Below are 21806 nucleotides of genomic sequence, written 5' to 3' on the forward strand. Positions count from 1 at the left end.
AGTGTCCAGACGACCTCTGTTAGAAGCTCAAACATAAACCTGATAAATCAAGCATAAGAGACATTTATACAGATTCATGCTTCGGTGGTAAAAGGGTGTCTGAAGGAAATGATCGTGTCAATCAAACGAGGCAGGTAGCACCGACACTAACGGATCTTAAAAAGCCGGCTGCACACACACGAGAATCAGTTGAGATTCTGTTCACTGGCTCTGGGGATTTAATGCCTTCAAGAGGCAGCGGAGCCAAATACGGCCAATTAAGACATTAGAGAGTAAATCACAAACAACTACGATAAGTTTGTCTGCAGATCTGGAACAGAGAAGTGCACAGGGCCGTGTCCTCGGGCTTTTTTCAAATGATACCTAATGCATTATTCATGTGTAACATTTGGTTTAAATCAACTTTACAGATCCAGCTGCTGCACGTCCTTTAGAAATGAGCAGACAAGAACCAAACCGACCATCAAGACAAATTCAGCTCCATCTCTTTATCTGTGTGAAACAGTTAATAAAATGTAGAGTGCGACTCATTTCTGCACAGTTACATGTAGTTTGTAGCATCAGTGTTTATCTGCAGGTTTACACAGTTTGCATTGATTGAGCAGATCTGCATACATAAGCAGATACATATCAAGTCCACAGATTATCCCGTTAATCAGCCATAAACTCTAAACCACCTTTAATACATTTGAACAACTGATGCAGGAGATTAATTACAATCATACCAAAATGTGATCAGCTGTAATTTACATTTTTACAAAATCACGTGGAGTTTTTCATCTCAACCAAACCCTGTTGGTCCTGCACTAGTTCTGCTGTCCACTCTGTTTTCAATCAGTAAAAATAATCCTGCTGCTGGGACGTGTTCACTGAAACGTCCTGCTCTCTGAAGACATGTGAGGAGAACACATGAGGATCCAGTCCCGGCAGCTTCAACACTAAAATAATATCTCATAATTTCCAACACCTCAAGTGATTTACTTCTCTGGTGTTTCTGTTATTTTACATTTTATTCAACAATGCCTTTTTTTAATTCATTTTATTCCAAAGTTTTTGTACTCTACTGTATATGTTGGTTGAACTCCATCTTGTTAGCATTACAATGAATACAGAATTAAGCTGGAGCAAAAATTACTAAATTAACACAACATTTCAACAGCAAACTGACAGACTGTTGATTTTGATGTTTAATTAAAAGCTCAAGTATTTACTAAGCAATCCTCAAATGAAACTGAACTTGGGCGTCTCACTGTTGCTCAACACTAAACAACTAATAAACATATAGAAAACAATCAGCAGATGAATCTACTATTAAAAGGAAGTAGTAGCTCGCGCTGTCTTGCTAGTAACAAAGAAAACTGTTGTGTATATCATCTACTGTAATATTAGATAAAACAATATCATCTCAGGCGGGGACATGATCTTATGGCTTCACGTCCACTCGGGGGGGCTTTCATCAAACAAAGATCAATCTGGACACATCTGTTGAAGTCAACATGCAGCTTCACTAGGAGACTTCTCTCGTTAAGTATTGATGAGAGTGTAAGTGGTCCACTCTCCGTCCTCTCTGCTCGGCTCTGCCTCTCTTCCTCCTTTACTTCCTGACTGTTATTGCAGCTGGAGATGAGCGGAGACGCCTCTGGCACTGGATATTGTTCCTGCCGCCGATATGGCTTTATGTATTATTAAACACGGCATGTGGTCTCCGGCAGAACGCTCACATTATGAGCGGTCAGAGGGGGTGTGCTGTTAAATGTTTTGTGGTGAGGGCGGTGCATGAAGGCGTGGTGGAACTCCATGACCACAATCCCACATTTTACCACCTGTGAGGAGACGAGGCACCTCGGACGTCTCTTGAGAGGACGTGCGATGGCTGCACAATGTGAATGTTCACCTGTGTCGAGTGTGGAGTTCCTTTCTCAAACTCTCAAAACACCAGAGAGCTTAAAAAACCAAACTGCAACTGAACCTTCAAATCAGCTGAATTAACTCATAGCACTTCCAATCAATTTCCTTTTTTCTTCTCAGCTTGTGTGTCTAAGCTCATTCTTACATGTGTCTGTGTACAAAAAGCATAAAATGTTCATATTCATCAAGAGGACATGAGGCCTGGCCCACACGGGCTGTAGCTGCCTATCTCAGACCTGGCTCTGTGCATCATTCTTATTATTACAGATGGACGGGTGCCCGCACGGAGCCATATTACCTTTCATGGACTTACGCAGGTGCCAAATCCATCCTCAACTCAAAGAAATTCAAGTCCCCCGGAGGAGGCTTGTGTTACAGGGAACAACAATTCACACTGGAGACTCTTTGGGGAAACATTCAAGTGATGGGACAACACGAAGAGAGATCTTACCCTGCATGGACTCGATCGAAGGCTCTGCAAAGAGCGGGAGGAGCAGGAGGTAGATGAGGTAGACGAAGGACAGGCCATTGTACCTGAACAGGCAAGCTGCGGAGACAGACAGAAAAACAAATCACGTTAAATCACAATAAACAACAGAAACGTTTTAAAGTTTAAATACCGGTTCTTTAAAAAGGGTATTTAGAGCTTTTAGAGAAATGCTGCATTACGTAATTTTTTTAAAATACAATGAAATGCAGAAGTTGGCAGTGGCGACAAGCTGCTCGGTCATGAGTCATCACAAATCTGAGAGGAACATATGGCGAAGGTCAATAAAATGCTGCTGGTATAGAAGAGCTGCTCATACCAAAGAAAGCATTCTTCAACCCAGACTTCTACCCTCACAAGCCTCGTGATGAGCTGGTCTGGGATCTGCTGCACAAAGAGCCAGAGCTTCATTCAGGGAATCGACATCTACTACAACAACCACCCGACATTTAACTGACTGCTCTGCCAGAGGTCAGATCTGCCGCTCTGTGAAGTGAGATGCTTCTCACAGGGCAGCTTTGTTTCGTATGTGATGATTTCATTTTGTCAGAATCCCTCAGAATTTCATGGATTGTGAGAATAAACGAAACTGGATCCTTCTTTTATGAGAGAAATCGGAAAAAAGAGCACATCAGAGACGAAGCTCTGTCACGCAGCAGATGTCCCCGAACTGTACGATGCAGGGTTGGAAACAGGAAAATAAAAGTTTGGAAGCCAAAACAGTCAATGACACATGGAGCAAGCAAGAAGGGAGCTAAATGTCAGAGGGTTTGGTTTGAGTCCCTTTTATCAAGAGAGAAAGTGAGAGCTGCTAAAACCATTCATGAAATCTGCATATTTGTAATTTTCTATTGTTATATTTGGATTTTATTTTTGTTGAATTTCAGTGAATTCATTTGGCAGCTGTCTGGATAATTAAGAAATCGCTTTTCACTGTAAACTCTCCCACTTTGGGTTTTACACTTTGTAATGTGATGGACATTTTTCACCGTTTCATGACATTTTAAACACTTAATGATTCGTAGATTAACCAATAAAGAGTTAGCTGATTAACTGAGGATGAAAATAGTCATTAGCTGCAGCTGTGTACTTTGAATTTAATGAACCGTTTCACTATTTGTCGCTACACACTGGATTATGTAACTCCACACACACACACACACACACTTCCCCTACACACACAGACACACACATTAACACGAGGGAAGTCGTTTGAGCTCCTGATGAAAGTTAAAGCACTTAAGTGCAAACAAGACTTCCAAAAAACCATTAATTGATGTATTGATCCGCAGCACACCTCATTTCCCCGAGTCGTCGCACCGACCAGCTGCACCGGGGCTTTTACCAGTTAAACAGCTCACGTCACCTGCTGACTGAACATCAGTTAGAGTGGCCAGAGTGAACCACTGGATCAAACCACTGGAGAAAACCAGTGGCTCAAACCACTTCAACGCTGGAGCTCGGACGTGAAGTGAAATTAACTCAGATACGTTTGTTAGTTTGCAGGATTGTGAAACAACTATTAAACCGATTTACAGGAATTTTTCTGGAGAGGTGGAAGGATGTTTTTTACTTTCTTTGACATTTTAGGATAGAACATTTTACAATATTTCTGTTGAATCCTCAGGGAATAATTCATGTTGAGGGGACTGATATTTATGATCGTGTGCAATTTGGTGCAGAATCCAAACCAAAACACGGATCTAGTGAATTGAATGTGGTTTCATAAGGGGGACTGTTGGGCCTTGGCGGAGGTTTATGAGGGCTTTTCTAGTCATGCAACATTTACAACTCCCAGTTCTTATGAAGTATGCACCATGTGTGATAAGCTGTGTATCTCTGAGCTGCAGTTAGGAAGGAAGTGCACAGTGACGCCGTATAAAATGTGGACCCACACTCTGGCCTCCCAAATTTCTTATAGCACTTATATCAACAAGCAGAAAGTTTACGACCTCGTGAGTTACCGTAAGTCGCAGAGATCGTCCCGTGGAGGCAGCTTCTGGTCGACAACTACTGAGGAATTACATTTAACTGCTAAAAAATTGTGCTTTTATTTATCATGGCATACTCAATGGACCTATTCATCGACGACGGCGGTGACTTGTCTCATGCCGGAGTGAACCTCCTCGTTTTCTCTGGGCTCAGATGGAGACCAATGAAAACCAATAACAATTTATAACTGCCGGTGCTGTCCACTTCAGGGGGCGAAGCTCATACAGCCGTGGGTTTGTGATTGAGTGTCAAGTTCGTGTGTGAATTCAGACAAAACACTAATATAATAGCACAAAAAAAGCTCTTTTGGAATTATTGTTCATTTTGTGTTAAACAAGTAGACGAGAGACCTTTTTTTTTGTATTTTTTATTCCAGCCTCCTGGGTGAATTAACTTTTGGTCACTGCACCATTTCCATCCCCACCCACTTCATTTTATCTCAGTTAAATGTGGCATTAAATAAGCTCCAAAAATGCCCACTTTGCCCAAGTTGGCAGGCTGACATCCCCCCCCGCCCGTTATTCATCTGCTCAAACACAAACCTATTGCAGTCATTTGGTATCTGCGCTGTGAGGAGATAGTCAGTGTGTGTGTGATGGGCTCCGCTCCAGCTGCCTGCCTGCAGACACTTGACCGCAGTCTTCCTGACCATTTGCCCGAGTGACTCACCAACTGAGGATTTCGACAGAGGGAATGAAAATAAACTGCCCTTGTTTTCAGACATCAGATTACTGAGAAGAAGAAAGAACAGAATTCCCATCTACGGCTGAATCGGGCTTTTGTCTTTCCCAGTTACATCTATTATTTCAGACACATGCAAAGCCTCAGCACTACGAGCAAAGTGAAACCAGAGCCAACTGACTTCAGGGTTTTGAGCCCAAAACACAGAGATGTGGTGATGGGAGATAAGGTCGGTGCGGTGCCTGGCCAGGCCGAGCACGGGGGAGATAACACAGGAATCTAAATCCCTCTGAGGAAAATAAGAGCAGAGCGCATTAAGTCACTGCTTTTTTATATTGTGGCTAAAAAAGCTTTTTATGCATCATCGTGATTTTTCAACAAACCAAAACAGTTAATTGTTAATTAATTAATACAAACAGGCCATATTTTAAAGTGCTCAAGTCAACTGAATAAATTGCATAGCTCTTGTGAAGAGTTGTTTCAGATTATATGTTTAAACTCAACACTCTTATTTGTCCAGCTCTGCCTTGAAGTGCACTGTGGTTCATGTCCCATCGGCTAACATGGAGGAGCTATTCTGCAGCCAGCCACCAGGGGGCGATTATAATGTTTTGGCTTCACTTTAAAAGGAGCCGTCATGTCGTCCATCTTTATAAAGAATCGTTGATCTTTCCTCTTATACAATGTTAAAATGGGGAATAAACTATAATTTGTATTTTTTCTTGAGGGAGAAACATTTTTTAATTTGAGATTTCTTCAATTTAGATTATGCTTAATGTCTGGTTTGTATTTTTACTATAGTTTTAGTCAGGTTTTATTATAAAGATATTTCTAAAAAGGTTTGTTTCTATATCCACTTCTCCTCTGGTGCTGGACTCTGGCTGCTGTAATCTCCGTGATGCAACAGCCCAGCATCTGTGGAGCGATTTGTAAGCAGAAATTGATTTTGTCTTAAATTGCCTGGAATTAAAACTCAAACAGAGAACCATCATGTTTCCAGTGATGCAAGTCCACTTGTGTCCGTCTTTTATTTGTGCTTGACTCTGCTGCAGCCGGGCCAAAGCAGCACCACTGACCCGCTTCTCTGACTGGAGATCCACGTATGTTCCATGTCGGGCCGGACATCTGGGAAACTACACGCTCATAATCATGTTCACACTCCAAACTCGGCCAGTAAACACATAAACAGGAGCCTGTTTGATCAGCCAAACTGTAACTGTGTGCAAATGTGTGTGTGAGTGTGTGTGGTGGAGGGACTGTGTACACACGGGCCCAGCAGTTCGGCACTTTTCAATAGAGGTGCTGTCAGATGGCCAACAGAAAACACAGACTTCAGCAGACGAGTCTTTCACTGGGACACGAGAACCGGGATCTGCAACGTATATTACTCTGGTGAACATATGCAGCAAGTGGGACGGAGACGTTGGGAGTCGGAGGACAGCTGCTCTGCTGTTTGTTCAGCACCACCAGGACAAAAACACGGTTTTACCGTCAATCACGTGACATCAAATCCAAAAACTAGAAGAACTGGGACGGAAACGAGAGACAGAGAAGAAATAAAACCTAAAATCCTTCCTATGACAAATAATCAACACAATACAATTAGCAGCTTTAGACTGTTTGCTGAAGATTATTGGTTCATTCATGATTTGCTCCAAAAAGGATGTTTGATTATTTTTAAACAGGATAAGACCAAAGCAACAGAACGGATTTCCACTAAACTTGCTGGAAGGATGTGACATGAGTCAGGGAACAACCCATTCAATTCTGGTGTGGATAATTTTCACTGATTTCCAAGGGAATCATTCATGAATCTTGATGAAGTAGGGAACTGTGTGTGTGATTTGGTGCAGCTTGGTTGAACTTGGGCCTTGGTGGAGGAACCCACTGGTGGAGGAACCCACTGGTGGAGGAACCCACTGGTCTTAATAAAGAGGAGATCCTCCGGCTGACAGAAACAGAGACCATGGAAATCACAGGTTGTGAATCAGGTGATGCCGATGACCCTCTCTCCTCCCTGACGCCATCTGCACTCGCATACGTTCCCCTCCGTCCACTTTGCATTTCCTCCATCCTGTCGGCTGCACGGCTGCAGAGTAGCTGTGCTCATTTGCACTTTGAAAAAACATCAAATATTAAAGGTATGTTTACGATAAAAGGGGAAGGCAATTCTTCTCTCCCTCACAACCGCATTATTAATTCATACTGTTAAAACGACTTTCCACGAATTAATGGAGACAATGCATGGCCTCACAATTGCTTTTGGAAATAAAGGGGGGCATCGGGCTGTCAAGTGATGCATTATGGTGGTACTGAGTGGGTCTTATCTATGGAAAGCATGCTGTTAGGGTTCACGTCAGCATAATAAGTCTCGTGCAGACACCAGCGAGGAACCTCAGTGGCAGCCGGACGCTATTCTTCCTTCACTTGTGGCCTACCACAGAATCACTGCCTCGAAATCCAAAGTAAACTGCATTTAATAGAGTCTGCGTCCAAGGCGTCGTCAAACCTCCGGCTCCATCTCTCTGCAAACCTGCATCTCAGAGCGTGACCTCTCCATCACCCGGCCCCGAGCCGCTAACACTCCCTGTTGGGTCCAAACAAGCCGCCGGGTTTGAGGATGAATCACCTAAAATCTGCATAGCCAAAGAATGAATCAAGCAAAACATCCAACAACACAGCAACCGCAGCGTCTTAACAAAGTTAGAGAGTGCAGTAAACACAGCGACTGAAGTTGGAGGGAATGAGACACAACACACGACATGTAGCTCTAACACTGTCAAGGCTGTGTAAATGTTAATCAATAGTATTAACACCGCGCCGCGTCCAATCAGCAGCTAAACAATCAATACCAACACAAACGATTCAATGATGACTTATTAATAGACACTGGGCCAAACTCCGAAACCACAATGGAAACTAAATCACCAGAGCTCTGTATATAATAAGCACATGTGTATTTTAATGCGACTACAGTGTATCTGGGTATTCTTTGAACCTTTTGACCCTGAAATTCATTTATTTCTCTCGTGCAAATTGAAATAAAACTGAAGAAGAGAGAAGTTTGTGATGTCGGGATTTTAGTGCCTCCTGTTTGGTTACCAGACATTTGTAGACTTCCTCGCTGTCACGAAAACACTGAGCAGTGACAGGATGCTCTGCTGTCGGGCTGTTTCCCCTTCGACTGCTTCCAGTAAGAATGTGACAGGTGAGGGAACGGAGCTCACACCTCCCGCACATGATGATGTTTGTAATGTATATAGCAGCTGGTGTGGGAATCGTGTTTGGATTCAGTTTAGAAGCACAGACCTCGGAGGTGAGGAGGAATGAACTGTGACCTCCGGTATCATGGGGTCAAACCTCATAAACTCTAAATAGACGCTCACCCATGGGACTTTTAATTCAGGTCAGATTATCAGTGCACAAAAGGTGGAAAAGGGAGAGTTTTGAAGAACAGGAAAATAAACAGAAATATGGGGATGGTGGATTAACTCCATCACGGTTAATTGATCAATCATTCAACCACACCTCGACCACAAGCAGCAGAACAGACCAAATACAGACGCGTAAAACCCTGGATCAGAGATGGAGACTCACCGGCTGCGAGACACACAGGCAGCAGCAGCCTGAAGATCAGCCCACACACCATCTCAGAGGCCATGGTTCCGGGCAGCCCGTGGTGAACCAGGTGAAAGTCGCAATGGGGAATTGTCTGTCTTAAGATTTCTCTCGCATCCCAAACTCAAACTGCCGCTCTTGTCAAGTCAAATCCCAGCTGGCGTCAAACTGGTGCGCTCCTCCAAACGGCCACATCGGCTCCCCGTCATGGCACCTGGACCCCGGTGGTTATTCCACGGTTACCGAGGCTCCCTGCAGCAAGCATGTCACCGGGGGGTGGAGGCAACCATCGTGGGTTAGTTGCCCTGGAGCGTTGATATCATGTTGGAGCTGCAAGAAACTCGGAGAGGCAGCCGGACTCAGGTGCGCGCAACGCAGGGGCTGGCACGGCGCGTAAAAATGCCGGATAAAGGAGCCAAAAAGTCCTAAAACCCAATGAACCCTGTTTTTAACAACTAAACCACATCAAGGAGGAAAAAGTCCCAAACACTTGTAAGTTAAAAGACTCGATCTTTATTATAAAACCTGATGGGAGCGATGAGATCAAGCGGATAAATGAACCACCGCCTCTCCTTTAGTCCCTCTGCTGAAATTTGACTTTCTGACTTCTGGTGCTCTCCAACAGGCGGCTGCAGGATGAGGGTGTGACTGACCACGGGCTCAGCCAATCACAAGTCCTCCTCTGCTAACCGGCCCAGCCCTCGGGGATAATTGGAAGCGAGAGGAGGTCGGATGAAAATACAAGTATTGAAAGAAAACACATTTGTTTTATTCCCCTGAAATATGATTTCACAGCTTAGTATTTAATCTACATATTTATAGGGATCAGATAAGAAGGAGGACCGGCAGAAGAATTCCACTCAGCGTCACATCCCTGCAGGTCCAGTCCAGTTGTGCTATTAGAGAGAAACAGGGACCCCCACTGGTTGGAGACCAGTCTGCACGAGTCAGCACACTTTCCCTCACTCTGATTACAAACAAACAGGCCTGACACGTTTCTCCTCAGAGGCAGGAAAAATCCTTTTCTACCAGAATGTTCTCAGTCCCTGAAATAATAATGAACCCTGCACGACAGGAATCTTCTGCCTGTGCACGTAATCCAATTCTCCGCTGAGTAAACAGGATCAGTATCGTGACTCAAAGGGCTCCGAGATGTTTATAAAGTTGGGGACATGTCAGGCAGTTTGCATCATTGCGGTGGAAGTTATGTGTAGTTGAATGTTGTGTCGTCCAGAGGTTATGTCCTTGTTACTGCTCCTGCAGCGTCCTTAAGAAAATAACTTTATCCTGACTGCTGAGGTCAACAGTAAAAATAATCTCTGCCTCAGTTGATCACTGGAATTTACAGTCAAGAAACAACTATAACTTTAAATCTCAAACTGGAGAATAGTGTTTCTTTCCTTTCTTTTCTTTTCCTCATCAAATTGAGAACGTCAACACTCTCATGTGTCTCAGTGACTCATAAATCCTTTATGAGTATTATTACTGGAAGCAGTAACATCTGTCTTCCAAAAGATTTTAGAGATTTAAAGAGTGAATTAAAATAAATGATTGACATGTTGCACACAGTCGACTTATTGATGAGTAAACTCCATTGTGACACCAGCACTGAGCCTGGCTGCTACTAATGAATATTATGGATTCATTTGCTGACTAATTACTGGATTCATTGATCGATTGTTTGGTTTTTTAAATCCAAAAATGTAAAATCTCGAAGTTGAATAAAAAGAAAAAAGCTGGGGCCTTTAACTGTTTAATATTTCTATATGTAAAATGACTTTAATAGTTATTTATCTATGTAATTAAACACATTTATATATCATTATGTCTACTTCTCCTTATGTTAAAATTTGTATTTATTTCTTCATTTTTTTAATTATTTGTTCACCTTTTTCCTTTTGTGGGACTAATTATTAAGATAATTTATTTGATTTTCTATTCTTAATCTTTCTTATCACATTACAATGATTTATTTGTATTAATCATTTCACCTTTTGTTGAATCTACTGTTGGGTAATTTATACCACAGCCTCATATTTCTATATTGTATAAAAATAAAAAGAACCTGACTAAAGCTGTCGGTAAAAAGTTGAATATTATTTGAAACATAAAGGACTATAAATTATCATAAACTGTAAATACTCAAACTCACAAGTATAGGTATGTGTTGAGTTTCTTATATATTTGTGAGGACCAGTGACTCAGTCCCTCTGTGTTTGGGGTCATCGTCAAGCCGGGAGAAATAAACTGATTTATCTCTTTTCCTCTTTCTCTAATACAGAAGTGAACTGAGTCCGTTCAGTGTTTAATGTCACAGAGACAGAATCCATCATGTTGCTCCACTCGTTTTTTTGGGTTGGAGACACTGGAACTTGAGGTAAAATATCATTAAGATGCTGGAGCTGCTCCACTGAGAACCTGAGTGGACTCACTGAACATTCTCCTGAGTTTTTGTGACCTTCGTTTTTTAAATAACAGCAAATAATTAATACTCTGAATCTCTCAGAGAGTCAGAATATGTTATTTCCCTTATCTCAAGTCCATTTTAAGTAAAGATAATGGAGAGCGTTAACACTCAAGTTTGATGCTAATTTCTCGATTGGGACACAAATTAATCCTCTCGTTTTGCAAAATGATCTGATTGGTGGTTAGATGTATGTTTTCGATAGTCCTGATAGCTGGGAAGAGCATCAAAGTGGCAGTAAACACATTTCCCTGGGAATATATAAGTGTGGAAATTACTGTTACTGGTTTCCTCCTTTTATCCCAGTTAAAGACACTTAAAACTCCACTCAGGGTTATTTATCACCACCATTAAAAGAAGCTGCGTTTAAGGACAAGCCGAGGAGCGCTGACCTCATGTTTACTTGTTGTGTACGGATGAGGGGGAGAGGCCAAGTTTTTTACTGAAGCATTAACATATGATTAAAACCAATCAATCACAGGAGCTTTGATACGTTTAACGACTCTATTGACAAGGAAATGATCCATGTTGTTATTTCCTCCTCGGTGCATTAGGCAGGAGGAGAGGGGGGCCTGGTGGGAGGCGTCAGTCGGACCACGTGGGAAAGCACGGGGCACTTAAGGCAGCAGAGGTCCTGCTCGGGATGTGATGAATCACCGCTTGGCCTCATCACCGAGATGGATCCAGTTTATGAAAACAGGAAAAATAAACAGCTGAGTGCCGCTGAAGGAAAAGCTGAGAGATGGTGGACGGGCTCGTTCTCAAACCCCCGAGGCCCCCGATCGCTTCACTGCTCCCCTGGAAATCCAGAGCGGCTGCATGGGAGCAGTCGGCGAGTCCCCACCAGGCCCCAGAGCCTGGTGGCCCCAGAGCCAGCAGAGATCAATAACCAAACCTCCAAACATGCCAGCGCCTGATCTGCTCCTGCTGTTTGAAGTGCGGAGCTGCTGACCCCATCCCTCAGATGGACCAGAATCTTAAGTAACATCTGTTTGTGATCCATTATTCAGCCCAGTTCTTTGAGCGTGAGAGAGAGAGAGAGAGAGAGAGAGAGAGAGAGAGAGAGAGAGACTTATTGATAAACTGCTCGGGCCAAATGGACACAACGGTTTGACATAGTTGTAAACAGTGGAAGTTCAGGTCAGTTGCTTGTGACTCACCTGACTCACATTAATCTCAGAGCTGAGATGAACACAACAGGATTTATGTGTTTCTAACAGTCGGACTCTGCTCTTCAAACAGTTCAGTGTCGAAAATCTGCCTCTGATCTCAGGAATAATCTCTTTATTCTACACTTCTATCCAACAAGGAAAGTAACCATTGGATTTAAGGTGTATTGATCCCACATAAACTGGAGATACATCAGTTTTCTTTCCAAGTAAAACACATTTAAATAACAGAAAACCATGCAGACGCATAGAGCATTGATTGTCCCTCTGAATCGGACCCTGCCAGACTCAAATATATATAAACATTGGAGCAGTGAAAGTCTCTCTAACGCTGAATTTCTTCTATTTGCCCTGAAGATCGTGAGCTGCCGCTCGGCAGCAGCAAAGAAAACACAAGTGCAAATGAGATTAACGTCCGGAATGCTTCAGTATTGATCCAAACACTCTCTGTACGTGTGTGTTTGTGTTTGTGTGTGTAAGTGTGTGTTCAATATTTACATGGATGCACTTTCCATGCACTTTAAAGGTGCTGCAGCTTAAGTGGGCTTTTTGCTGCGGGCTGCGGGTGAATCGTCTCTTCAGGAATTCAGAGGGACGCAGAACACATCTGTGTTGTTGTGTGAAAACCTGGAAACTCCAGATTTTAATTACATATTTTGTACACGTGTGAATTAACGTCCGGTTTATTCTGTCATATTTATTTTAACAGTGTCAAGTGAGGTCGGATACAAATAAAATGCTCACACGCGAATATGTTGTTTTGCTAGTGTCGTGGAAATTTACCATGAGATTTGAAATAATGAATTTCTGAGTTGTCTTTAGAGGTTTAGTTACTAGTTCTGCAGCGGTTGACACAGTTAACATCATGGCTCAGAAAACAGAGAGCAGACCCAAACAGTTTGATGTCTGGCACTGTCATAGAAAGAGGAACCAAGTCCAGCACACAGTCGCACACATAAAGGTCAACAGGAGGTGGAAGACATTGATGTTGTATCAGCTACGTGCAAAGAAAACAGTCAAAACAGTAAAAGACATTGTTCACGATAGTAAGACATTGATCAGTGAAATGTTTTCATTGCACTAATTACATCTGAGGCGAATGAGAATATCATCAGTTTTTAAGCAAAGAATAAACAAACATTTTCACCTGATGATGTGGGGATGATAAGGGGTGGTGTGGCCTCCAACAAGAAGGTTGCTGGTTCAATCCCCACTCTTCCCCATCTGCATGCCGAAGTGTCCTTGGCAAGATACTGAGCCCCTTAATGGTCCCTCATAAATGTTGAGTGTACTAAACATGTAAGTCGCTTTGGACAAAAGCGTCAGCTAAATGAAATGTAATGTAATGTAATGATGACTTTACAAAGAACGTGGACTCTGGGTGGCGCTATACAAATAAATTATATTTAAGACGTACTGTTAGTACCAATTCTCCAATTGTCTCACTTGAAAACCTTTTCATATCAATTGCAAAGAGCATTTTGCCAAATTAGCAGATATGAAGTCCAACAGCGACCAGACAAATGGACGGGTGACAGATTGTCTGGTTATCAGTCTGGACGGTTATCGCTGCAGAGTGATGCAGGGTAATGGCGTTCATTAACTGACGACTGCGCTGGTGTCATCAGGGCTTCTATCATCTCAGCAGCAGAAAGGCAGGAAGACGCTCGTGTTAATGCACAAACCCAGGATGTCGTTCCCGATCATAAAGAACTGATATGTTGACCGAACGTCTTGAATTACCCCTGAGTTGAGTCTTACGCTGCATTACGCCCTGGGAGACACGCAGCACTCAGACTGAGGGACTGGAGCATCGCCGAGGACAGTCTGTGCCTCCGAAGACGTCCCAGAGCAGCGGAGAGAGTTTAGCTTTTAACACAACAACAATGAGGACCTCAGGGGTCAAAGGTCAGCGGGCCTTCGATGCTCTGGTGCTGCTGCAGACAACGGCCTCTGTGTTGCAGGACACAATGGACGTCTCAGAGGGAGAAGGAGGCGTCTGCTCTCAGAGAAAACACAACATAAGTGACTGGACGAGGAGGAATGCTGAGTGCGTCCCAGTTTAAGTTAATGATGTTCAGTCAGAGGTCGACGACTATTTCGGCCCAGAATCAGAGACGCTTGTTGTTATCTTAACTTTTCATCCAGGGTCAGATCCAATCGTTTCAGGTTTTATACGAGACGAGGAAATAATTTATCGGAGGTTAGCGCCCCCTTCTGGGAACATTCGACCTTATGATTCTCGAGGTCGCGTAAATCATAATTATCTGATGCTCACAGTCAGGATTCAGGATTTACTCTGTGACAAAGTGCTGGTTGTTTTATTATGGGACCAACTTTAACTCAAATGCCTGTACTCTACTTTCGGCTGCGTGTCAAGTTACAGCAAAAGCAAAGCACTGGTGTAAACTAACATCAGGTGGTTTAGTCTTTTACTTATGTAATAAAAAAAGGCAACTCTTCTTCATTACATTTTTTAGAAATTGTACTGGGACAATAAACAGTTTTGCTGTCTTGAATCAGCAAGAAGAAACACCCAGCAAGAAGAAACACAATTCATATTTTGAGATATAATAAGATTAATAAATAATCAATAGTTTACACTAACATGAGTACATACTTTCCTCTTTGATTTGAGCTGCTCAGCATCATCATTGGGTTGAAAGACCACAAACTGAAGATGGACTCCACAACAAGCGACTGGTGAGTGATTTATCTCGTGTTCCTGCTGAGGGTTCATTAGGTTTCTAATGTATCTCTAATGTGATTCAAGTTTAATCATTAAAAGCACAGACACAGACCTTGACTGCAGCTGAGCCTCGCCCTGCGATGCTGGATAAGAACCCTGCTAAGAGCGAGAACCCGATGATGACCCCACCAATCGCCACACACTGCATTAGGTGTAATGTGATTGTAACTGATTGTGTTATTTGAAAGTTTCCTGCTGAGGCGGCAACATCGACTCTTCTCTAACACCTGGTTTGTGTATTGATCACAGTTCAGAAAAACATCAGGGGAAAGAGATCATGTGAATATAAGAATGAATGGAAATATTAAGAGCAGCAGCAGTTAGCTGTCATTAAAGCAATGCAAATTTAGATGTTTAAGATGAAGAAAAAGAACATGTTATACCTCTTATATTTTCAGCTTTTGCTTAATTATTGTATGTATAAGTGTTTATATTCAATTTAATTTGTCTTTCACTTACGTCCGTCTAAACAATGGTCATATTATTATAACTATGCTTGTGTCTATTTTTTATTTATTTTTCACTATGAGTCATACCTTAAACCTACAGGCTGATAGATGGATAGATAGAGTGATAGATAGATAGATAGATAGATAGATAGATAGATAGATAGATAGATAGATAGATAGATAGATAGATGGATGGATGGATGGATGGATGGATGGATGGATGGATAGATAGATAGATAGATAGATAGATAGATAGATAGATAGATAGATAGATAGATAGATGGATAGATAGATAGATAGATAGATAGATAGATAGATAGATAGATAGATAGATAGATAGATATATAGATATATAGATAGATAGATAGATAGATAGATAGATAGATAGATAGATAGATAGATAGATAGATAGATAGATAGATCGATAGATAGATAGATAGATAGATAGATAGATAGATAGATAGATAGATAGATAGATAGATAGATAGATAGATAGATAGATAGATCTCCATCAGGTTTCTGTTACTCTGCTGCTCAGTGTAGGGTGCAATGCCCGCCCTGACCACCAGAGGGAGCCATGTGCGTGTGAGTGTGAGTATACGTCAGGCAGCGTCAGGCTGCGTCAGAGGAAGAGTGGAAACAACATGGCGTCGTCCACTGCTCCGCTGCTGCTTCTCTGTTGTTTAGCTTCGTGTTCGCTTCTCATCAGCGGCTTCACACTTGAATCTGAACCTTGTTACAAACCCATCAGGGACCACAGACCACGATCCGTCAGGTGAGAGACAAGCGAGGCCACAACTCACTGGGACACAGTGCGACGGCCCCGGTTTGTTGTTGTTTACCTCCGAGCGAACTACTTCCGGGCAGCTGTTATCAAGATGCTACTAACGTCACTGACATAAACACTGATGTAGTAGCAGATTTAAATCTCCTCTGCAGAGTTAGCTGCTTTATTGTGAAGGAAGATGGAGATAACACATCAAAAGCAATTAGCAACCTAAAAACCAGAGTGTCAAAAGGCCCAGGTAAAGTGCAAAGCTTATTGAGATAGAATTAAAGATGAATAATAAAGAATAATATTAATTTATGGGATGATGTTCTTCCAATGGAGGGACTATGAGACACCATTGGGTCTAAGACTGGTTAGACGTCCCCTTGGCTCCTACACAGGACCACTGACTCAGACAGACTCAAAATGTTGTAGTAACTTTGCATCTCTTCTTTTTTTTTCTCTTTGTTGTCATGTTGAGTTTCTCTCTTGTGTCAATGAGGTGCAGCATATAAACAAAGTCTAATAAGAATATAACTTGTATGTATATAACTGTTTAGAGTTTGGCCCATTCAGTAATTCATCTGTTGTCATTTGTTACTATGAAAACATATATAACGGCTCTTTGTTTTCCTGTTGTTTTATGTATGACTCATACACAGTGTGGGGTCCAAAGGTCTGACACCCCCGACCTCTTAAAGTCTTTTTGTTATCCTACACTCACTTCATCATTATCTTGGAAAAAGATACAAAACTTGTGCAGCAACATCTCTGTCAGTAGAAAGCTCTTGTTTAAGAGAAGTTGTCTCAGAGGATGAGAGACAAATCAGAGACAGGAAACCAGACCTGTGGAAATGTCTCTTCAGACCGTTCTTCTGTTCACTATCTAGCTAATTCTACACCTGTTATAAAGTCGATTTTCTAGTCTTGTGGCATGGGGTATCTATGGATTTATTTATAACATGGTTCAATGATGGTTCAATACACTTAAGGAAATCTGACCTTTTACAAGGGTTGGTCTGTCTACTTTTGCTTAAGTTTGATTTACAATGTAGAAATTGTGCAGAAAATGTAATATTTTCTATTTACTTGACACATCTTACGGTCTTTTTAGTTGTGTCTGAATCCTGATTATTTACAAGTTTATGTGGAAATATTAGAGATTTATAATTTGGTCTCATCTTTCTTTGGACCCAGTGGCTCTCTGAACCAAAACATGAACAACACAGCGTTTAGAGGAGATCTTAATAGTCCAAAAGTGAAACCATCTGGCTCCCTTATTACCTTCATTACCTTGATTACCTTTATACAACCTGTATTACAACAACCAGATATAAGTTGTATCCCTCTCTCATTTCAGGACCCAGGCCCGGCCTCATGAGTACCTGAAGGTGTCGGACCTTCCTCCATCGTGGGACTGGAGGAACATCCAGGGAAAGAACTATGTGAGCACCACCAGGAACCAGCACATCCCACAGTACTGTGGCTCCTGCTGGGCCATGGGAGCCACCAGTGCATTAGCTGGTAACTAGGACATCAGAGGGTGGGAGGAGACAAGTTAAGAAGGATATATAGAGTAGATGATATATGATTTTTCCTCTTGGTAATATTTGTTATTTCCTTTTGTCCAAGACCGTATCAACATCAAGAGAGGAGGGGCGTGGCCGTCGGCGTACCTGTCTGTCCAGAACGTGATCGACTGCGGGGGGGCCGGCTCTTGCTTTGGAGGAGATCACCTCGGGGTCTACGCATACGCCCACGAGCAAGGCATCCCAGATGAAACCTGCAACAACTACCAAGCCAAAAACCAAAGTAAGCATGAGTTAGGGAGTGTAATCCTGTGGACTGCAGGACGACAGCCATCACTCAAAGATTGATTGATTAAAAGGCCCTGCATGATAAAGAATCCTTTTGTCTCTGATGTGGACAGAGTGTGAGCTGTTCAACCAGTGTGGGACCTGCTCCTTCTTTGAGTCGTGCGCCGTGGTGAAGAACTACACTCTGTGGAAAGTGGGAGACTACGGAAACATTTCTGGAAGAGACAAGATGAAAGCAGAACTCTACAAAAACGGGCCCATCAGGTAGTTGAAGTCCCACTGACGTCCTCTCCTCCGTCACTTCCTCTCATCCGTCCACCCACGTGCTCCATGGGGAGGATGAGATTCAGATGGAACTTTTCACAGAGCCGATTCTAAATCATACTCAACTTTCTATTAGTTCATACAGTATATTAAAACCTGTTTAAGAACAAATTACAGCACCGAGTGTATGAAAATTATGGATTTAATTTGAATTTGGACCCTGAATGTGTTGAAATTGATCATAAACAAGATTTTTTTACTCTTCAAAAGTAAAAATATTACAGTTTGTTTTTCCAATACATGCAGACATGCAAGATTAACAAGTAACAATACACTATTTATAAAGATGAATAAAGTGAAGGCATACTATCTACATCGCCCTCTAGTGGCTGGTTTGGGTATAGATGGTAAATCCCATCTCGTTTGTTTAATGTTTCTGATAAGTTTGGTTTAAATAAAAAAGAGTTAAACGTCATAATTGACAAATGAGAGTGGTTTGACAGACCTCAACGGCCCCCCTCTCAGACTCTGGCTCTAGTGATGTCAAAGGCACAAGATGGTGGCTCCTGTATCCAGTGAAGGGAGTGGAGCCGTGTCATCAACTATTTTTAGAAACAGTCTTTGGTCGTCATTAAAAGTGTATGATCCTAAAACAGGATAAAAAAAGAGAAATTCAGCTTTTTGTGCATGTGAATGGTTTTGAAAGAAAATAACAAATATCGTCGAAAGAAATATGTGCACAAACAGTAAGTAACTGAGAGACTCTGTGGAGAAAAGAAGTGATTATGTGAACATCTGATGCAGCTTCAAATCTCCAGGTTCCCACACGGCAGGATGCGAATTTAAGTCACTGCACAAATCTTAGTTTCACGGCTCATTTGTGATTCCTATTTGAGAAATATAGAAATACTCTCATGCCATTTGACTGAAAAGATAAAGATGTCCCCCCCCTCTGTGTGTTTCAGTTGTGCCCTGATGGCCACCGGCGGCCTGGAGAGTTACTCTGGGGGGGTTTTCTCCGAGTTTCACCCGCTGTCGCTGCCGAATCACATCGTGTCGGTGGCGGGTTGGGGGGTGTCGGAGGAGGGGGCCGAGTACTGGATCGTCAGGAACTCCTGGGGAGAGTTTTGGGTAGGTCTCTCTCTCTCTCTCTCTCTGTCTCTCTCTCTCTCTCTCTCTCCGCACCACACCCTGCAGACACGCTGCTCCCTCCCTCACTTCTTTCTGTCACAGGGTTTCATTGAATAGAACATTCAGTTCTTTTAATTGTATAATTTTCCACTGACATTTCGGCGTCTTGCTCACAGAGTGAGTAACGTCTTGTGTGTTTTGTTTTCAGGGGGAACACGGCTGGGCGAGAATCGTCACCAGCTCCTATAAAGGAGGAAAAGGCAACTGGTTCAACCTGGGTATTGAGAAACACTGTGTATATGGAGATCCCATTGTTACATAGACACTAAGATACACTGATGAACTCTAGTTTTGTCTAGTTTTGTTCAGGGAAATTATGGCAGAATATTAAAATAATGTAGGAAATATGTTAATTTGTGGGTTTTTTGCTGCGAGTTTTTGGGGAAAAAATAGTTATTTCACTTTTTATTGCATTTATGAATCTAATTTTAGAGCTGAACCCCATTCAGACAGGATCTGTTCACGAACCTGCAGCTTTCAGCTTGAAATGACTCACTCCAGCTCCATTATCATCACATTTCCACAGGAGCTTCTCCGAGCTCATTGAAATTCACCTGTGGTGAAACAGCCGTCGGCGGCTTGGAGAGAAAAAAAGAAGCTTAAAACTTAACTCTGTTCTCAGCATCGTCAGAATCACACAATCATATCACACAACACTACACACTGAGCAGATGCCTGCTGCACTTTGGTTTCTCTTCATATGTAAACGTGTCACATGGAAGTTGGAATTTTGTCGCCTTCATTTGTGAAGGAAATGACCGAATCAGTGTTTTCTGCAGAGTTGAGACACTTCAGCCTCTGTGGTGGTTTTACTTGACTGATTCTAGTTTATCTAGACTCATTGTATTTAAATCCAACTACTGAAAATGTGAATTAATAAATGATGAAACCTCCGTCACTAGAATGTTTGTGTGTATTTCTAGTTTTAAGACCTGAAGGGAATTCTTTTTATAAAGTCGTCATTTATTAAATTTTCAGAAAGTTTATATAATATAAATCAGGGGGGGTGTAAATAAAAAGATTTCAATCAAATAAAACTTATATATTGTTTATTTTCGGTTAACTGACTAATCGAGTCCTCTGAGGCTCTGGTTGCTTCCTGGTTGCTTGAGGAAATAAATAATAAAAGCCAGCATCAGGGGTTTTACCCTGTGGGAGGTTCAACCCTTCCTGATGCCTACTGTGAATAAAAGCAGGATTGGGAAAATAAAAGATCGTAACTGTCTTTTCACACAATGGAGAGTGACTTCAGATTAGAATTTCAACTTGTTTGGTGAATCTCTCTCCTTGAGCCAAGGCTGCACAAGGAAACCTTAGTTATCTGTTAATCTAAATTTAAGTCCAGTTTAAGTAAAAAATCGTCTAAAACAGACAAAAGCCTTGAGTGGAGACAAACGAGGCTTCACATGTGACGGAGAGCCGAGCTTCCGTCTCCACTTTCGTCTGGAGACTGGAATGTTCATTCATGAGGCAGAAAACATTCCCTTGTTTGACAAGTGACATTCCTTCCTCTGCTCATCATCATCATGTCCTGCGTCAGTGTCGCTCTGTGCTGCTGCCGCTCTGTGCATCACTTCACTTTTCACTGTTGCTGCCTGAGTCACAAACCTGCAGCTGAGTCCCTCCTCCTCCTCCTCCTCCTCCTCCTCCTCCTCCTCCTCTTGCTGCTGCTGAAGAAACAAGTTATGTCCATGGTCAGAATGAGGAAGCGAGTCAAAGGGTATAAATAGCTCCTCCGTGCATGCTTGGGCTGACCTGCAGCAAACCAACTAGTTCAGCAGGTAACTCAACCTTCCAGAGCCACGATTGGAATGTGCCTGAAACTCCTCGGTTGTTTCTGAGGTGACACCGAGCTTCACTCCTGCTGGAGGTGATTGGATCTCTGCTCTCAATCACTTCATCACATTTGTCCTGTAGCTGTTGGCTCCAGTCCCTCTGTCGGTATGTGGGTGTTAGTTTGGACCGCTGCCACGTTCACTGATCAGATTTATCACCAGAGAACTTTACTCCTTTACACGTTGATTACCTGGATTGTTTTTTAAATAACTTTCACTCCAAGTGTTTTTAGTGTCTTCTCCATCATACCCCCCCTCCCCACCCCCTGCTCAGACAAAATAAAACAACGTGTTAGTCAAGCTGGCCGATGTGAGCAAGAAAAACACAGGAAGTTTCAACTGGAAATTGAAGGTACAATTATGAGGTACTTATACTTCAATTTCCATTCCCGGCTTCTTTATTCTTTGATTTA

The 21806-nt window shown here is 42.3% G+C and overlaps 2 protein-coding genes across 2 annotated transcripts in view; one reads left to right on the forward strand and one right to left on the reverse strand.

Moving 5' to 3' along the window:
* The window catches only part of LOC133968066 (piezo-type mechanosensitive ion channel component 2), a 61190-nt gene extending 51938 nt beyond the window's left edge, over positions 1 to 9252 (reverse strand). Inside the window, exons 1-2 of the mRNA XM_062403884.1 lie at positions 8666 to 9252; positions 2360 to 2455 (exon numbers count right to left, since the gene is read on the reverse strand). Coding sequence (XP_062259868.1) covers positions 2360 to 2455; positions 8666 to 8729 — 160 coding nt within the window. The 5' untranslated portion in view covers positions 8730 to 9252. The remainder of the gene's footprint in view (positions 1 to 2359; positions 2456 to 8665) is intronic.
* A 6891-nt stretch (positions 9253 to 16143) lies between these two features.
* LOC133968048 (cathepsin Z) lies at positions 16144 to 20451 on the forward strand. The gene is made up of 6 exons (XM_062403861.1): positions 16144 to 16292; positions 17647 to 17810; positions 17919 to 18098; positions 18217 to 18367; positions 19333 to 19498; positions 19707 to 20451. Exons 1-6 carry the CDS (start codon positions 16162 to 16164, stop codon positions 19818 to 19820), a joined length of 906 nt encoding a protein of 301 aa, XP_062259845.1. The 5' UTR covers positions 16144 to 16161; the 3' UTR covers positions 19821 to 20451.
* The last annotated feature ends 1355 nt before the right edge of the window (positions 20452 to 21806 follow it).

The sequence above is a fragment of the Platichthys flesus genome, chromosome 14 (genome assembly GCF_949316205.1).
Source record: "Platichthys flesus chromosome 14, fPlaFle2.1, whole genome shotgun sequence".
NCBI lineage: Eukaryota > Metazoa > Chordata > Actinopteri > Pleuronectiformes > Pleuronectidae > Platichthys > Platichthys flesus.

What these genes read in the sequence shown, in the direction of transcription:
- LOC133968048 (XM_062403861.1), top strand. Translation starts at nt 16,162, where the DNA reads ATGGCGTCGTCCACTGCTCCGCTGCTGCTTCTCTGTTGTTTAGCTTCG. An exon ending in CTACCAAGCCAAAAACCAAA is followed by an intron (nt 18,099 to 18,216) that starts GTAAGCATGAGT and finishes TGATGTGGACAG; the next exon opens with AGTGTGAGCTGTTCAACCAG. An exon ending in TACAAAAACGGGCCCATCAG is followed by an intron (nt 18,368 to 19,332) that starts GTAGTTGAAGTC and finishes TGTGTGTTTCAG; the next exon opens with TTGTGCCCTGATGGCCACCG.